Source organism: Microtus ochrogaster, unplaced genomic scaffold (genome assembly GCF_000317375.1).
Source record: "Microtus ochrogaster isolate Prairie Vole_2 unplaced genomic scaffold, MicOch1.0 UNK1, whole genome shotgun sequence".
Classification (NCBI taxonomy): Eukaryota; Metazoa; Chordata; class Mammalia; order Rodentia; family Cricetidae; genus Microtus; species Microtus ochrogaster.
In genome coordinates, this window is record NW_004949099.1 from 22,825,433 (window position 1) to 22,845,287 (window position 19,855).

The following is a 19,855-nucleotide window of genomic DNA, read 5'->3' on the forward strand; positions in this document are numbered from 1 at the left end:
TTTTTTTTTTTTGCTTTATGTTTGAGCAGGTAAAAGGCATCTTTTAACTTTATTTTAAAAAATTTGTTTGGGCTGTATAATCAGACCTCTCTCCATGCCATATGAAAGGATGGCGTGTATCAAATAGTCATGAGGACTCTGTAGCCAACAAGATTTATCATGTCTCACCCAGTCTCAGAGCTGCTCCCATAGTAGAGGGATCAGCATATACATCGCTTGTTCTGTAGTCTTTTTTGGTTTCTTTTTTCATGTCTGTAATCAACATTTCAGATCTCCCCAGTCAAATCTGATCTTTATTCGTTTTTAAGATATTCACAGGTTTTTGCTTCCTGTGGAAACAAAGGCACAACCTCTCTCCCAATGCAACATATTTCCTGATTTTCATTTTGAAGCCAAGACATTACTAAAGTATACAAGCTTGTTTAATTCAGCCATCCCTTCCACAATCCAGTGTTGTCAGCAGCTGCTATTCTCTGTTTATTAGCATTCAAAAAATTCAAAATCAACAAAGCACTATATAGGTCCAAACCCCTGCGTTATAATATTTTCCATCCTTATGTGACTTACATTTTTATTACATTACTCTCTCTTTAAAGACTATTATTTTTAAACTTTATTTTTTATGACTGTCCATACCAATTTTCTTTTCTTTCTTTAGCATCTAAACTTTTTTTTAAAGCATACTATATATATATGTTCAGAAGTCTTTTTGGTCTGAATCTGACTTTTTGCATGTCTGCAGCCTTTTCTGACCATGTGAGCCAATCCTTAACCTGCTAGGCCCTCCAGCAAGGCTAGCTTTTGGTTGCTGGAGCTGGCTCCACCCCCTTTGGGTCTGCCTAACTGTTCCAGTTCTAGGGAGCTGTTGTGTCTGTCCTGTGGCAGGTGTTTCTATCTAGTCTCCCACAAGTGTTAGCAAGGCCTCTTAAAGGAACTGCACCTCTGTACTCTGAGAGCAGTGGGCTCTGTGTATGTGCTGTATGTTGGATGCCATTTGAGGTAGTACTTAGTACACTGCTTGCAAATAATGAAAAACAAAGACTTACTAAATAGAAAAGCTTGGCCTTAGCTTAGGCTTTTCCCTAATTAATTCTTATAACTTAAATTGATGCGTTTTAAAATCTGAGTTCTTTTATGAGGCTCATTACTTCATCTTCGTACTACCCATCTTGCTTCCTCCACATCTGGCTGGTGACTCCACCTTTATTCCCCCCAATGTCCTTTCTGCCCATAAGTCCTGCCTATCTATTGGCAGTTCAGCTTTCTATTACACTAATCACAGCAATACATCTTCAAACCTGCTTGCCTCTCAAAAGCTTCTCATCAGAGGCAATGCTAGAGTGGTTCGTGGGAAGACTGCAGCTGTGAAGATAACACACTCCCCAGGTTGAGTGTTGGCTTGCTTCCCAGATGAAAGGAATAAAAGTACTTTATTAAAGGACAGCTGTTAAGGAACAAAAATGCTTATCTCTGGCTTTTGAGATGAAGAAGAGGAGAAAAAGCCAGAGGAAAGGGAGCAGTAAGCATTTGCAGCGATGAGGCAGGAGCTAGTGTAGAAATTTGTGAAAAGCAATTACAAAGAGACAAGTCCTGTGTCCAGTAAGAGAGTTTGCATTTATATATGTGTACCATGTGTGTGCCTGGTACCCTGGAGGCCAGAAAGTGGTGTCAGATTTCCTGGAACTGTAGTTACAGATAGTTAAGAGCTGACATAACGGTCCTGGATATCAAAACCAGATCCTCTGGAAGAGCAGCCAGGGATCGTAACTGCCGAGCCATCTCTCCAGCCCTATTCATTTATTTTTGGTGCCACTGGGAATTGATGTACTGTTGTACATCTTAATCCTATCAGTTTCCCAGAGTGCTGGTATCTTTGATATGTGTTCCCATTCACAGGTTCCCAAATGTTCCCATATTTGTTCTCATTCACAGGTAGGGTCTTCCTCTCTTTTCCCTCTCCTTTTCCCTTCTTCCATCCTTGCATGATGGGTGCTATAGACCTAACATCCTTCATTGAGATTGCTTGAATTGGGAAGTCCTTTAACAAGAAAATTGACATAGTGTATGGAGTCACAAGTGTGTTTACTTGAAAGCTTTCTGTGCTGCCTGCCTGCTGACCACCATTATAGGTGGACTGTCTGAGTACCTCATTCATGTGATGTGGGATTTCCCTCTGTATGCTGTGATTACCATTGGTTAAAAAAGGAACTGCTTTGGGTTTATATCAGAGCTATAGAGGAACAGAGGTAGGTGGGGGAAAACTAAACTGAATGCTGGAAAAAAGAGGGCAGAGTCAGAGAGAAGCCATGTAGCCCCACTGGAGCTGGAAGGAACTTTACCTGGTGATACACAGATTAATAGAAATGGGCTAAATTAATATGTAAGAGTTAGCCAATAAGAAGCTAGAACTAATAGGTCAAGCAATGATTTAAATAATATGGTTTCTGTGTGATTATATTGGGGTGGAGCAGCCAAGCAACTGGGAACCAACAAGCTGCCCTCCTTACACTATCATATTGGGAAGTCCCTTAACAAGAACATTGACTCATAGTCCATGGAGTCACAAGTGTGTATTTACTTGAAAGCTTTCTGTGCTGCCTGCCTGCCTGCTGACCACCATCATAGGTGGACTGTCTTGAGTACTTCATTCAATGAGATCATGTGCTAGTTGGCTTTTTCATGATTAATATAGTTTACTTAGCTCATCTGGCACATGTCCGGCTCCCCTTCCCTTTTCAGGACTGTTATTCTGGTGTTAGTATGTACCACATTTTGTTTACTCGCCTTCTCATGGACTTGTGAGTCCTTCTACCCCTTGGTATTTTAAATGGTGCTGCTATGAACATGAGACTGCAAAATCTCTTAGGATCCTTGCTTTTTTCAGTTCCTTTGAGTTTGTATCCAGAAGCATAGTTACTGGATCATATGGAGAATTAATTCACTTTTGGTGACAGTATTAAAAGAACTGAGACTGAAGGAGATTGGTTGTCCTGCAACTGAAGAAAACCCAGTGACAGGAGGAGAAAATGTTTCATTAGCAAAAATACCAGTGTGTTGGAAGATGGGGGGTTAACACCTGCCACTGTCTTCACTGGTGCCACCCAAACCAGGTTTCAAAGTATCTTGTGTGAGTATGTTACTTCAGGTTCAGGTGAGCATGAGGGCAGTTCTCCATAAATGGCCAGTTCTTGAACATGGGTTATGAGTTCTTAGCTCCGTCCAAAGCATCTTATGCTTGTGAATTGAAGAAGCCATGATTATTCAGAGGCTTGTGTGAGGGCTGTGCATCTGGTTTCTGTCACTGCTGGTTTCTGCTCTGCGTTGACAATTTTCTCTTACTGTGACTATCCTTGTGTGGCCAAAGAGTGAGTGGGTAGTACATGGGGAGTGGGTCAGTGCTTTCTGCTTTCTTATTTTCTTGCTGGGGGATTAAACCTAGTTCTTTACAGTGACATCTCTAGTTCTAGGACCTGCCCATTTTGTTAGCAGTTCACTGAAGTATCAATTTACATACCAAAAATTTTTACCAATTTTAGATTTACAGATTAGTGATTTCAACAAATTGTCTTAGTTGCACAACTGTGGCATACATCTCTAACGTTTTCTGCCCTCAAGAAGATCTCTTAAACCAGCTTTATTCCTAGTCCCTGCTCCAGATAACCAGTTGTAGAGATGAGGTGAGCAGGCCTGCTTTTCATCCTGCTTGACTCCCACGTGGCTAGCTTTATACCAAGAAAGATTCAGCATGTCTGACCTGGTGGCTGGCTCCATGGCGTCTGCCTCACTGCCTTCTTCCTCCCAGCATTCTGTTCTGCCTTCCCCGCCTATGTTCTGACCTATCAGGCCAAGCAGTTTTCTTTATTAATTAACCAATGAAAGCAACAGATAGCAACCCTCCTACATCAACCAGTAGTCTACTTTCTTCCTTTTTTCTCTCTGTTTTGTAAAGATGAAGTCATAATCTATATGGTCTTTTGTGTTTGACTTTGGTTTTCTTTTTAGAAAGGATTTCACTGTATAGTTTAGGTAGTCTTAAACTCATGATCTTCCTACCTCAGTTACCTGAGTCCTGGGATTACAGGCTACTTACACCATCAGTGCACTTCAAGTAATTCTACAGTTAGTCATTAAGAGAGGAAGAAAGCAGGCTGTGGTGGCACCTAAGCATTTAAACCCAGCAGAGGCAGGCAGATCTCTTGAGTTCAAGGCCAACCTGATCTACAGAGTTAGGGCTGTTACATAGAGAAGTTCTGTCTCAAAAAAAAACAAACGAAAAAGCAAAAAACAAACCTCTAACCTTCCCCCCTCCAAACCAAACAGAAAAAAGAAAAGCATTGTTTTTTTTTTTTTTTTAAAAAAAAGGGTGGGGGGAGATGGATGCTGGGAGAAACCAATATGCTCCTAAAATGAAAAAGGGGGGAGTGCATAGAAAAGTAAAAGTGAGCCCCACACCCTAGCTACCCTTAATTCAGGCTATTTAAAATTAACTTTATGGAGAAAAGATGACAGTTTAACCCACAGTTTTCAGATGCTCACAGGCATAGACCTCCTTCAGCTTGACTTCTGATAAGAACCTCCTGGCAGCTGGCATCTCAGTGGGGTGAACATTTTTAAGAGGAAATGATCACACTTGCAAAGCAGGAAACTAGAGAGGATTCAGGGTCAGGTTTCCACACTTGGAGTGCTGCTCTCTGTATCTAGCTCTGGCATACTAATGGTCACTGTCTTCTCTCAGGTTGTAGTCCTGATAACCAGCACACTCTCTAGACCCACACTGTAAGGGACCCGCTGTGGCCACTTGGGGCCAAACTTCCAACATGAATCATGGGGACGAAAACTGTATCTAGACCATAGCATGTGGGAATGTTATTGTTTGCTTTTGGGGGTTCCCACATGGTTTTCATAGCAGCGGTGTAACATAGTCTCCTACCCCATTATATACAGCAAAGGTTTCGGTTTCTTTACATTCTTGACAATACTCTTCTGAGACAGGATTTCCCAGTTTAACTCAGACTGTGGCCTCAAACTTTTGATCCTCCTGCCTCAGCATTCTGAGTCAAGGTGGGATTGCAGATTATGTGCCATCACGCCCAGTAATACTTATTTTTTGAATTTTAAATGTTTTATCTTCTTGGTAGCTGTCTGTGTGTGTGTGTGTGTGTGTGTGTGTGAGAGAGAGAGAGAGAGAGAGAGAGAGAGAGAGAGAGAGAGAGAGAGAGCGCGCCTCTGATTTGAATTGAATTTGGACTTTCTTAATAGTGATGTGAAACTTACTTTGTGTTACTTGTGTATGTGGCACATTGATGGCCATGTGCCATTTTGATAGCACTAGGTTTTGTTGTTGTCATTTTTGAGATAAGGGATCACTGTGTAGCTCTGTCTACTCTGTAGACTAGGCTAGCCTTGAACTCAAACAGGTCCACAGACCTCTGCCTCTCAAGTGCTGGGATTTAAAGGCTTGTGTCACCATGGCTCAGCTAGCATTAGATTTTCTTTTAATGTATACCTCATGTGGACTGGGTGTAGCATTTCATAGCATTCCAGTTTTTGGGAGGGCAGACAGAGGAGTATTGGCGTAAGTTTAGCGTCAGTGAGACTGTTTCAAGTAAACAGTTATGTGTGCAAGTTCTGAGAATAATGTTGAATATAATTAAAAGTGGTGATTTCAGATACTGTTAATATTTTTCCTGCCTGGATCAACCAAAACACCACTGAACAGGAAAAAAAAATCTTTCTGAGTTCAGCATAGAAAACTAATTTGTAAAATTGGAGTTCTGTATGCTGAGAACTTAAAACTATAGAATGCATGTTTGGGTAACAAGGTCACATTACACAATTAGCCAGTGTTAGGCCTTGGGAGAAGAAATAATCTTATTTGTTTGACTGGTCTCTTGAAAATAAGTCCTGTTTGTTTAACATAGTTGACCTCAGAAATCTGTCACTTCAACTGAGAAATGCTCATAGTTGGTAAAGTGTCTAAAATAACAACTTAGTATTAACCATAGCTGTCTGGCTTTACTCTGCTAAGCATTGGCCCAAACAGCTAAATAAAAGCCACACATATGCAGAAGGACACATCAAGATATAGCAGGTGATAACTAGTGTTCAGTAGGCTGATCTACCAGATGAGTGATTCCCTGTAATAGGGAGCCCCACCTGGAAAGGCCATGGAGTTAGTGTCTGCTCCTGTGTAATTTTTCTCATAAATCTCTTCATCTCTTCTCTAAAACTTCTTTTCTTCCCTAAGAATAGCCTGCGTGTTTTTCCACTGCTTATGTGTTTATCTCATTAAAATATTCCATCTACAGGACACATATACCTGGGTGGTCAACAAGATTGACTTTTTACATATATAAAGTGTATACACAGACACACATACACACACAGTTTTGATATATACTGGGACATGCTTCATAACTGGATCTATTTATCCCACAAGGACTGTAGGCACATAAAAACCTGCTCTGTTCCTTTTTATTCAGACTAATATAAAAAAAAATCTATTTCTCCTCAATCTAAGACAAACTGCACACAATTAGCTCACTTTTACCTCAGAGCAAGTTCAAACTAGACTAAAGGCTTTATGTAAACAGATCATAAGTTTGAAACCTTACAGCTATGTACAAGGTCAGAGCTGCAGATGTCCAACCAAGGTTACTAAGAAAAACATGTCAGTTCTTTGCTTGCCAGTCTACTAACAATAGACCTGTGTAAAGATTGTCATTGGGTACTATGCTTTCCCCCTACCCCACCCCCTGTACGGTTGTGGTATTGCTTCTATGGCCTTGGGTCCTTATGTTGCTGTGGCAATGGTTCAGCTCCTTAATTGCTTACCCTAGGACTGTAATTTTCACTCTTGTAATTTCCTTATCGCTTCAAGGCTCCTAAAGGAGAAAAGTTTATAGAATAGAAGTAGTAGTTAGAAGAAGAAGCTAGGAAAGGTTAGATGTAGGACAGGAGAATTAGGATAGAGGCAGAACAATAAGAAACTGGTATGAAAAAGTAATGAGTGAGAGATTAATTTTTTGCACTCAGATCCCAAGACCCTCATTTGCTGTAGCATTCTCTCTGAACCCTGAGAGTGAACTGAGGCTGATACTTAATAGCCCTTCTTAATACTCATAGGAGCTGCGCCCTTTCCTGAATGGAGATGAAAGAGGAGGGGATTAGGGGGGTTGGTAGGAGGAGGATACAGCTGCCTTATAAAATAAATAGATGAATTTTTTTAAAAAGGAAAAATAGGTACAAATGCAATATTGATACTTGAAGATTATATGATGTTATGGTTCTTTATTATTGATCAATCTAACATGAAATATTTTGTTTTGTTTAGTCAGGTCAATTCAGTGAAGATATGATACCCACAGTGGGCTTCAACATGAGGAAAGTAACTAAAGGTAACGTCACAATAAAGGTACGTTACTTCTCATAGTCTATGCATGTGTATATTTATGGATGCATGCATACATGCATTACCCTGTCCCTCTCTTTATACTTGATTTAATTGAAGAATTTTCTTTTCTTCTGGTTTTACTTACTGTTTATAATTCCTAAGTAATGGTTAGATTGTTGCAAAGACTGTAAATCAGTTATTTATGTTTACTGATAGGTTAAAGTGTTTAAGAGTTGAAATGTAGTTAAGTGTCCAGAAAAGTCAACTTACCATGTGGGTTAGTAGAAGTAACATTTGATATCTTGAGAATTCCAGAAAATAACAGTCCTATCTTTAGTCTGAGCAGTGTTGTATATTGAAAGGTGGTACTTAGTTTTAGTAAATATCGTAGTCTGTCTTTTTCTTCATTATTAAGTCTAAAGTTTAAAATAAAATAGGAAAAGTTTAACTCATTTTTAGCATAATTTCTTATTAGCTCCTGGACTGCAGGAATGTTGGGGGATTTATTTTTCTTGTCATTCTGCAATTCCTGCAAGTTTAGGCCCCCAGCCCTGAGCCATGTGAACATTACCCAGTTGTTGACAGATCTGCTCTGTGGCTTTTCTGATAACACTCCTCATTTTGTTGACTGTGTGTTTCTATGCATTTTACCAGTGTCAGTGTCAGTAGTTGGAAACTACTTTATAGAAAGCCAGAGCTTAGGAGAGTCATATGTCATACAGTGCTGAATAGAGCAGGCAAAACAGTGAAATTATTATGGAGAACTTCAAGTGAAGGAGTGTTGTTGAGTCTGTTGCTTACAGAATAATTTAAAAAGGCACACTTAAAGTTTAGGAGATCCTGAGCTGTTTTTTGTCTTGGCATCCCAGTCTGGATGTTGCATGCTTTTGTAGATGTTAAAGTTGTTATCTTAAAGGTATATATATCCATGATTAGAAATATATTGAGTAATAGTTACTATCACATTGTTATATTTGACCAAGTCATTGCTCAAGTGGATCTAGAGTTTACATTTTTTTTTTTTTTTTTACCACTATACTAACGAGGATAGAGTTTACATTTTTAGAATTCCAAGTTGAGAAGGGGGCTGCCAGATATCATGGATTGAGTTTTGGGTTCCAGGTTTTGGGAGTACTTTGCTTCGGTGAAATTTGATATGTCTTTGTGACTGTTCTCCATTTCCGGTAGTACCTTCATCAAATGTGCTTATTAAGAATTGCCTTGTTTTGATTAAAGATCTGGGACATAGGAGGACAACCTCGGTTCCGGAGCATGTGGGAACGGTATTGCAGAGGAGTCAATGCTATTGTGTAAGTTGACATGGGGTTTTTATTTTTTGTCTGATTAGTCTCTGAATAATGTAGTTATTTATGTTAAATGTAGGACTTAATTTCTTTTTATTAGAAGTTTAAGTATTGTAAATATTAAGAAAATTGAAAATTTATAAGTAGTTCATTGAGATTCATAGATGGCATGTTGAGATGGCTTTGTTTTTAAGTTACATGATAGATGCCGCAGATCGTGAAAAGATAGAAGCCTCTCGAAATGAACTCCATAATCTTCTAGATAAACCACAGCTACAAGGAATTCCGGTAAGTTTGAGGAGTCTGATATTTTATATTTGCAATTATATATTTAACATTGAACCAATCTCGGTATCCCTAGAGATTGGTTTTAGGATTCCCTACTTCCCACAAGTATGGAGATCTGAAAATTTATGCTATTTTTCTTTTCCTCCCCCCCTTCCTTTTATTTTGAGATTAAGCTTTATAACCTGGGATTTGTGATCCTGTTGCTTCAGCCTCCCAAGTGTTGGGATAATAGGAGTCTGCCACCATACCTGGCTTCTCACGTCCTTTGTGGAAAATGGCATAGTGTTTACATGCAAACAACATACATTCTTCTATATACTTTGAATTATATTTAGATTACTAATGATACTTAATACAACAGTTTTTTTAATAGTTGCTGACTGTCCTCTTTAGGGAATGATGGCAAAAGGAAGTCTGTACATTCTCAGTGAAGTTACAGGTCCCACTTCCCATATTTTTGCTTAGTTTTATATTTGCTTTTTGAGATAGATCACACTGTATAGACCAGGCTGGCCTCCCACTGGACTTTTTTTTTTTTTTTTTTTGCCTTAGTTTCCAAGCATGAGAATTAAAATTCTTAGTCTCTTGCCTGGCTTCCCATGTGTTTTTGATGTGCAGTTGGTTGGGTATGGAGCCTGTCGGTCTAGAGGACTGTTAATTTTATTTGAAATTAGTAAAATGCCATTCTTTTTTCAATGGTAAGAGTACGTTAGCTACAACGTTATGAAATTGAGAAATTGAATTTATCTTCCTCATCTTTCTCTGCTACTTATGATATTTTCTCATTGAATGAATTATTTGAAATACTTTTGAAGACTCATCTGTCTCACCTGGTTGTGGTTCCTTGTGCCTATAGTTCTGTGCTTGCAAGCCTGAGGTGGGAGGATTGTTGTGAGCTCCAGGCCACTTGGAAAAGTCCTCTATTGATTTAAAGATCTAGTGTATTGGAGTGTAGTCCTAGTTCTGGAGTATGTTCTTACAAACTCTAGTCCCCTTTGCCCTGTGACTGCTGGATCCTGGATATTGGACTGTCTATAGATGCTTTAACCAGATAGCCACCAAAGTATGTAGTGAGAGCGGTGCTCAGTGCTGGGGATATAGTGATGGGCAGAAGTTGGATAGGAATATTGCATTCTGTGGGGGAATATACATATGGGAAAAAACATTTAGTAGCACAGCTCTGGTAAACAATGTTAAGACAGGTGCAGAAGTCCTTAAGAATTGCAAAGATTAATGCAGTTCAAGGTGAAGGAAGAAGGATCTCTGAGTTCGTGAAGTATGAATGGAGGTCTGAAGGATGTGTGGGAATGTGAAGGGTGGGATGGTAGTAGGGAAGAGTTCAGGCACAGACCCTTTGGCAATAGGAAGCCATCTCCAGAAAACAGAGCCTTGGGAATGACTGGGTTGAGTGACACGCTGAGCTGTAGCTGGGACATTAGAGGTCACACTTCCAAGATAGTCTTGTGTATAGTCTTTCACATGTTTTAAAGGAAGGGAAGTGCTCTCTGTCACAGATACTATTTTTTTTTGTTTGTTTGTTTGCTATATTTTTCTATCTTTTGAGATAGAATTTCATTGTGTGTGTGTGTGTCTATCTTTTTGGAAAAGATCTCACTATGTATATTCTAGGCTGGCCTCAGAGTGCTGGTGTTAAAAGCATGGGCTATCATACCTGGCCCTTATACAGTATATCGTTTTCTACTTTTGTGCTCTTTTGGGGGCCCGCCACCCAACTCCCAATAACTACAAGGCATTTTACTCTTTCTTAAGCCAGGCAGCCTTAACTTGGCTTGCTTATAGCTAGCTTTTCTTAAATTATCCCATCTACCTTTTGCCTCTGGGCTTTCTTTTTTTTTTTTCTTTTTTTCTGTATATCTTTCTTTACTTAGTCTGTGACTTGCTATGTAGCTACATGGCTGGCCTCTGTGTCCTCCTCTTCTTTTTTTGTGCCTAGACCTCTTCCCAGATTTCTCCTCTTTATTCTCCTTGCCTGCCAGCCCTGCCTTATCCTTTCTCCTGCCTTTCTTTTGGTGGTGGGTCAGCTCTTTATTAGACCAGTTAGGTGTTTTAGACAGGCAAAGTAACACAGTTTCACAGAGTTAAACAAATGTAACATAAAAGAAGGCAATACACCTTTGCACCATTACACAAATGTTTCACAGCATAATCAAATATAACACATCTTCAAATAATATTCCACAGCCACAATGTATTTTATTCTTTTCCCATTCACTCCTTCCCAGTCTATTCTCATCCAGCTTTGTACCCCCTTTAAAAAAGATTTATGGTCCACTAAGTCTAGTTTATGTTGGTGTATTTTCATGGGTGTGGGGGCCATCCATTGGAGTATGGTCAGAGACGCCACACTTTTAAGGAGAACTGACTTCCTCCTCTAGAAGCCATTAATTAACTCTACTAGCTCCTGAAAACCTGGGGGAAAATCAGTTGTCTCCCTTTTTGCATTTGAATGACACAGATAAACCCTTAGTTGTGAAGTGTTTTTTTTTTTTTTTTCAGTAGCTCTGAGTAGAACTAAATATATAGATGAGACCAGCCTCGAACTTAGAGATCCCATCAAACTCAGCCTCACCTGCAGCTGTGAAGATATTTAGATTTTGGTTATGACTTTCTAGGAAGTCTCAGAATGTACATCATAGCCTTAGAATTATTTAGTGCTGAGAAGTAAGCCATTGGACATGCGTATGTGTCATGACTTGTGTTTGGAGGTCAGAGGACTACAGCTGCCATGTGAGTGAGTCCTAGGGATTGAACTCAAGTCATCAACCTTTCCTCGCTGAGCCATCTTTCAGCTCCTAGAGTATCTTAGAATATTTTAAATGCAAGCCTGCCACAGACTGAATTGAGGCTGTCTTTATGGTAGGTAGGTTATGTAATACCAGGATAAACTCATAAATGTGTTTTTATTTATATTTCTCAAGTGTGCTTCATAATTAAGGTGCATGTTAACATGAAAGTAGTTTTGGAATATTTAGATACTACATCGTGCCTCTGGTCTTTTTGTACATAAGATTCACCCATAATATCTTTTCTTTTAAAGGTACTAGTACTTGGAAACAAGAGAGATCTCCCAAATGCCTTGGATGAGAAACAGCTAATTGAAAAAATGTAAGTTGTAAGAAGAGTAATGTTGAGAAGCGTGTTGGTAAATTATAGACTGTCCTCTGTTTATTCAGTAATGATTATACCTTGTTCTTAGATGGTTAAGCTGGATCAATCAGAGAAGTAAATCTCTAAACTTTTGTTAGCGAGAAAATATTCTTTTCATAGTAATGAGAGTAAGTGAAACGGAGTAAAGAGTAATAAGTGTGACAGCTGCTACCCTCTTCACCAGTTCTGTTTCTTACAGGAATCTGTCTGCTATTCAGGATAGAGAAATTTGCTGCTATTCAATTTCTTGCAAAGAAAAGGATAATATAGGTAAGAAATGGCTGCTGGGTTTTGGAATGAAAGAGTACTATGGAAAAAGACTTGTGTTGTGGGGACTCACTAGGTGTCTTTTTTTTTTCAATATACTTTTTTTAAGGCAATATACTTTCTTCTCTGTAGCTTTGGAGCCTGTCCTGGAATTAGCTCTTGTAGACTAGGCTGGTCTTGAACTCACAGAAATCCACCGGCCTCTGCCTCCTGAGTGCTGGGATTAAAGGCGTGTGCCACCATTGCTCAGCTATACTTCACATTTTTAACTGAGGGCTTATTACCCTAGGAGACGTGTGGCAATATATGGAGACATTTTCTTTTGGTTTTCATAACTGGAAGAGGGTAGAGACACAGATGTTTCTAAACATCTCTTAGTCCCTACAGCAAGAATTAGCATAGAATGTCAGTAGAAGCAGGGCTGCTCTTCACTGTAGTTTTTAGGATGTTATGCGGTTCTTTAAACCCATTACTTCTTTAAATACTCTTCAGAAGAATTTCAGTAGAAATGGGAAACTTTAGGAGGAAAAAATAATCTTTTATTACTCTCAAGAACTAGCCAGATAATTTTCTAAAGGAACAACAGCAACAACAAAACTAACTGGGCATAATGGTGGATACCTGTTGTCCTGGCTCTTGGGAAGCTAAGGCAGGAGGATTGCTGTGAGTTTGTGGTCTCCCTGGGCTATATGGTGACTGCTAGGGTAGCTATGACTTGGTAGCAGGATCCTGTCTCAAAAAGAGGGGTGGGGATGGGGAGATAAGAGAAAGTCAGTCTTGTATTCATTAATTCAAGGCTATAAGGGATTCAGCAGTGGTGGTGAGAATCGATTGGCATTTGAGGTTGATCATGGCTCACTGGGGTACACTAATAGTCATTTCAGGGCTTTGTGTGTAGTGTTACTGAGGCTAAGGAAACCACTGCCCTTTCACTAGACTCAAACTGAGCATTAATCAATGAATTGCTTCAAAAAGTATTTGAGTGCACATGGTTTCCTGTGTTTTACTGTCCCCTTCATGTGGCACAGGAAGTGTTTTGATCTCAGGAAGGTGTCCTGGAACCACATGAGGAGAGTGTTTACTCCTGTGACACTGACTCCAGAGAATCTTCTCTGCCTTCTGCATTTTTGTTTATAGTCTGTGGACTCACTTGTCTTTGGGATCTTACCTCTGTCCATTGGTTATGGAATATAGAAAGGTTTTTCTTTTCTTTCAGTTTCTTAAATATGAAAATGTAGTCCTTTTACTTAAAGCTTACTTTCCTCCTCTGATTTCACACTGTTGTGTATACGGAGACTGTTTGCTCGTTTCCCGACTACTTTGACTTGAAAGATCACACAGAAGCTATATTAATTATAACACTGTTTGGCCAACAACTCAAGTGTATTTCAAGCTAGCTCTTATATCTTAATGTGACCCATTTCTATTATTTTATATTTATATCATTTTTTTCCATGATGCTTGTGGTTTGCTACCTCTTGCTTCTTGGGCAGCTACATGGTATCTCCCTGACTCCGCCTACTCTATCTATATCTCTGTTCGAATTTCCCACCTGGCTTTGCTCTGCTAAGCCATTGGCCAAAACAACTTTATTCATAAATCAATAAAGCAACACATATACAGGACATCCCACATCACTGGTGTGATAAATGTTGTAGAAGACTTGTGTCAGCAGTTATTAAATCATTGTTTTCCCAATTGTGAATAGTCACTTTTGTTAGGCTCCTGGCCCTAGTCTGTACTTGGTATGTGTGGTCTACAGCTTCTCTAATGTATTTTAGTGGGAAAATGGAAGACTGAATTTACAATTATCTTTCAAGCTTGGAGAATAAGAGTGCTACATAGAATGGATGCTCACATAGCTTTCAGATTGTTAGTACATTTTAAAGAACTCAGGATGGCAGTTTATTGCTCTGACTTAGCCGCCTTCTCACTCTGAACTTTTTCTGGCTCTCCTGAACGGCTGTAGCTTTGACTGTATTGTTGATTCCATGTTAGTTGCTTCTCTTCTTCAGATTTTTAGAACTGAAATGCCTGCTGTCAGATCCTCTGGATGTGAATCACTTGGAAAGTAAACCAGTTGCGTCTGGCCATGGTGGTGCATGTCTTTAGTCCTGGTGCTTAGGAGGCAGAGGCAGAGGTCTCTGAATTTGAGGCTGGCCAGGCCAGAGATTGTTTTTTCCCTACTCCCTGCAGTCACACATGAGATCCTGCCAGTTGTGCATCTTTTCTCTTCTCTATATACTGTGTTTGCTTCAGGTTTCCATTCTGTCCTGTCCTGTTAGTTGAACGGAGTCAGTCTGCATATTGCAGCCCTCCAAATTATTCTGTTGTACTTGTTGGCTTGCTAAAATAAGTTAATATAGCTTCCCCATTTCAAAATTTCCAATAATTACCTGTTGACTTGAGAATGAAGTCCTAACTTGTTAGCACCACTTTATTTACTGAGCACAACTCAAATACTTGCACTCCCTTAGACATTGTTTTAAAATTAATTTTTAGTACAGAAGCAATGGGTTTCATTATGATAGTTGCATGCACGAAAGTCATACTTTGCTCGCATTCCTTCCTCTCTTTTGATCCCTTCCCTATTCTTGCTGGGCTTACTCATCCCCAGATAGTTCCCTTATCTTTGCTTTTATGGTTTTTATTTGTGTGTGTGTGTGTGTGTGTGTGTGTGTGTGTGTGTGCCAGAGAGAGAGAGAGAGAGACAGAGAATGTCCAGATACCTTAATTTTGTCCTTTATGGCTGAGTAAAACTCCCTAGAGACATTTTGGTTGTCATGGTGGGGCTGGCACATAGTTGTTAAGGCCATGGATGCTCTAAACCATTCTCTGAGGCACGGGAAAGGTTCACCTCATGAAATGATTAGTCAGCTCCAGATGCAACAAGGACAGATTATAAAGCAGTGGCCTAGGTGTCAGAGTTTGTGGGAACCCTATTTTCCATGTGCCTGAGCCACATCTTAGCAGCCCCCCATGTTCTGCAGTAGGGCATGCATTCTGAGTCTGCCAGTCTTTGCATGACATCAAAGCACAGGTAATTTTATCTTTATTATTATAGTTAGAAGTATCTTGAGGTCAGAGAGCCTTTCATACATATCTTTGCCTTGGCGGTTTTGTTTAGATCCTGATTGGTACCAAGATCATGTTCAGTATCTGATAGTTTCTCACATTGCCCTCTTGAAGCCCTGGTGATGGAGTTCAGATGCAGAAGAGATCTAGCACCTTGGACATTTTAAGTATTGTCTATGTGTTTAGTTTTGTAATGCTGATTTCTTAACTCTCACTTTCCCTGCCTTTAGATATCACACTTCAGTGGCTTATTCAACACTCAAAATCCCGAAGAAGCTGAGACACCCTCTGACGTCTTCCAGTCCTTCTTGGCTATAACCCTAGAACTACTGTCCGTTCCTCTGAAGTACTTCCCAGAACACGGTCCTTCCTAAACCCAAGAAATTGCCTTTCTCAGAGTTTCGTTCTCATGTGCACTGCTGAAGATGTCTATTCCTATTCTTCATAACAAATCGGCTGGAGTTGTCATGATAAAGTCAGCACACACTAAAAGTCCTCACACACTTGTCTAATGTGGAGAGGCCCTCTTTCCTTTCTTTTTTAAAAAACACCCACATTTTGACCATCTTAAAGTTAAGAAAATTGCATATTACCCTTCTGGTCTTTCTGGGCCAGATTTTTATATTGGTTTTCAGTAAATGTCTACCTATTTCATTACAGAGTCCAGTATCTTATACTGGTACTGACTTGATGCAGCATGGAATTCCTAGTGCCACACACAGTATTTAGAAAATACTTCAAGCCTGACTCATGTGGGATATAAACATGTTTATCTCATCCCACACATGCATGTGAAATGTAGAGTTACACTGTAGGAATAATTGGTCTGCCAAGAGTTAGCAGAGGTACCAGGTCAGCACAGTGGGTTCCTTACACTGGAGACTTCATACCTGGTAAATTTTAAACATTCTGCTTTCTGGGACTCCTTTGTCACCAGATCCATTTGGGGAGATGGGAAGAGTTACAACATGCTCTTTTATATCTATCCAGATCATTAGTTTTCTTCCCCCTTTTAACACACTTTTTTAAAGGGATGGGAATTGATGATTTTTTTCAAAAGCTTTCATGAATTTAGAGCATTCCAGCTCGTGTAATAAACCCGTTAAGCGTGTCTGACTTTGTGTGAACACGTCTGTTCTTTGTCTCCAGACATCCGCCCTGTGCTACTGCATGACACCCGTAACTCCTGACTCTTTATATCTAGTCATGAAGTTGACTTTCAGCACAAAGGACACTTAGAAACAAATTCTTATTTTTTCTTACCAATGTGAGGCTTGGCACTCTTTTCACTGGTGCCACTAGACTTCTTGATTGTGACAACTCTAGACCTGCCTGCTTAATCTAATCATGCGCAATGTCTACAGGTTGTTTAATGATTGGCCACGCAGAGAACCGAGGAACCAATGCTGTTTATTGTTTGCTTCTATGATACAAAACTGTACAAAAACTTATATTGAACATATTTTGTAGCTTAGCGATCTCCACTTACATAAAGGGACATATTAATACTGGTTTGTTTGTAAGTTGTTGCTCATGCTGATGGAGTGAGAAAACCTTGTGGTTACACCTGCTTCCGTGCTGCCTCACACTGTGTGTGACTTGTCTCTTCTGTGAAGCAGCACTGTGTCGGCAGTACATACTCAGATATGTTGAGCACTCCAAGTGTAGTCAACACTAAGTTCTTTTAATGACTGCCACGGCCTTAAAAATATTCTGTACAAATAACTGCACTGTGTTGCACAGACACTACTTGTTTTCTTCATTCATATTTTTATTGAGTAGAATCTGGGCTTTACAGTTCTCGTTTTATTCATGGAAGCATGTTGCACTCTTCCCAGAGGATGGGATGGGTGGTTTGAAGGAAGGGATATTTAAACTTGCTCATGTAGCCCAACAATGGTCACTGTGAACCATTTCAAAGAATGTGGCAACTTGCTTGTGCCTAAGTGGAGGGATTGGAATCAGAATGTGTAACTAAGTGGTACTGCATAGGTTTTTGTTATTTGACCTATAGTTAAACCTTAAAATGTTTGTGTGTTTTTTCATTGCTTTCCAGCATTTCAGGACATCTAAAAGCTACTACCAACATTTTCCTGTGCATAACCTCTGCATGTGAAAACCTAACAGTTACTGAACTTTGTAAATACGTAAATTTTTTTATTTAGGCGTGGATGCATTTTTCATCTGTTGACTGCTCTTCTCAGCTTTATTCAATAAACTGCATTTTGAGGGTTGCATTGACAGTTTTACCTTAAAATGTGTATCCTGATGAATGAAGGTGCAGCTCTTGGGAATGGAGTGGAAAGAGAATTACTTGAGGAGGGCTCCACAGGCCACGTGCTGGAAAGAAGCTGTCGTCTCAGTTGTCAAAGGATCCGGTTCATGGGATGAACCAGGAATAAAATTTTACAGTATCTGCGTAATTGGTACTATGGTCCCCTCCCTTGTTGAAAGAGGATTCTATTAGTAATAAACAGTAGTGGCACTTTGTGGGTGAGCACTGAGGATCGAGTCTCATCAGTGCTAGGTAGGCACTCTGATACCACCAAGCCAATACCCTTTCTCTTCTACCCACAAATTTAGGACTTCGGTGGTAGGCTAATGAAGAATTTTATTATTCAGTTTATCTAAAAAACTTATATTGCCAGGAATTGAACCTAGGTTCTTGCATATTCTAGGAAAGCCCTCAACCACAGAGCTATATCCCAGCTTTACAAAAAAAAAAAAATAAAAATGAATAAAAATTGAAGACCTAATTTAAAAAATGGAATTCCAAGACACATCTACAGAATGCAAATATTTTCATTCTCATGGGATGGCTTAATGGGTGAAGCACTTGCCTCCTAAACTGGAACTGGGATCCCTAGCAGTAGATTTTAGGCCTTTGTGGTAGCCTAACTGTAATCCTAGGACTGGAGAGAAGAGTGTCCATGTGTTCCGCTAGACTAGCGGCAAAGTGAGATCTGGGTCTGTCTGAGAGACACTGCCTCAATATAGAAGGTAGAACACTCTGGGCTCCAAGTGTGCATATACTCCCACCCAATATACATATATAGGCATACAGGCCATACTTACACATGAAAAAATAAAAATTTGATTTTTCTATAAACCCTATTTTTAGAGTAAGGTATTTGGCCCATGTTGCTAACATGTTATCTGAACTGTAAAATAATATTGATTTTTTTTTTTTTAAAACGAGAGTCATTGTAGAAATGGTTTTAGTAAGTTAGGCTGTCATTACTGTATTACTAATTGGGTGCATGATTTGGCATATCTACCACAACATTTTACTATTTTGTGAAATTGATGTAACAAGGAATGCGAGTCTGGATGGAACTGGGGAAGACATTCAAAGTACACATTTAGCTTGGTTCAGAAATGGAGAGTTTATTATTTTAAAATGTTTTGTTTTGAGACAAGGTTTTGCTTTGTAAACCAGGCTGGACTCAAACTCACCATCCTCCTTCCTTAAATCTTGAGTGCTGTAATGATGGTATGTGGCTAAAATAACAGACTTCTAAAATTAGTCTTATTGACTATGATATGTAAATTGGGTGTTTTGGACGATGGCTGTTTTAGTGTGCTTTATTTTTGACTGAGAAAGTGATTTCCATTGGCATCTACAGTTGAATCAGGTTGATTTGGTAATTACAGCCTCTCAGAAAGTCTAGAGGGTGAAGCTTAAATGAGATACAGAAGGTACCAATCTGTAACATCCTGTTGGCCAAGTGCTTTACTCTGAAAATGTGTGACTAAGGGGAGACCATCATGTTTGTTGTCTAAAATATTTACATTTTATCAAAACCTGAACGTCCTTCCTCCAACAGTGCACACTTGAGTCAGGAGACTTGGGAAGAAAAATAGTTGTGCAAATAGTCACCTAATAGACTTCCTCTAAGTTTGCTGTTCTACAAGTGGGCAGCCCACAGCAGGTGTTTCCTGTTGGTAAATAACCTCCACAGATTTCTGTTTAAAATTGAGCTATTAATAAAAGTGGTGTCCTTGTCATTGATGCTTCTTGGGTGTTCTTAGGGAAACAAGTTCCTGACATTCTAGACAATGCAGTGAGCAATATCAGAAGTCATCCATTACACCATTTCATTAATAATATCCCACTCTCAGGATGATTCCATTTTAGAACAGAATTACCATACTTAGGTAGTGTAGCTCTCCCAGTAGGAATCAGGTGGAGAGAAAGATACCCCAGCCTCATTTTGCTGGACCTCACAGTCCTGTGTTGGTGATAGGAAGGAATGTGGGGAAGAGGTCTTGGTTTAACATGCTGATGAAGCCTGATTATGCAAAGAGTGTTAGAGTGGCCCTTGGGAGAATGCTTCCTCTTTTTTCATTTTCTTTTTTT

At 39.5% G+C, this 19,855-nt stretch overlaps 1 protein-coding gene across 1 annotated transcript in view; it reads left to right on the top strand.

Annotated features, from left to right (window-relative positions):
- Arl8b (ADP ribosylation factor like GTPase 8B) overlaps positions 1–17,752 on the top strand; it is a 37,695-nt gene extending 19,943 nt beyond the window's left edge. Inside the window, exons 2-7 of the mRNA XM_005364975.3 lie at positions 7,334–7,414; positions 8,630–8,703; positions 8,892–8,985; positions 12,044–12,111; positions 12,353–12,423; positions 15,726–17,752. Of these exons, the coding sequence (XP_005365032.1) occupies positions 7,334–7,414; positions 8,630–8,703; positions 8,892–8,985; positions 12,044–12,111; positions 12,353–12,423; positions 15,726–15,775 (438 nt within the window). The 3' untranslated portion in view covers positions 15,776–17,752. The remainder of the gene's footprint in view (positions 1–7,333; positions 7,415–8,629; positions 8,704–8,891; positions 8,986–12,043; positions 12,112–12,352; positions 12,424–15,725) is intronic.
- The last annotated feature ends 2,103 nt before the right edge of the window (positions 17,753–19,855 follow it).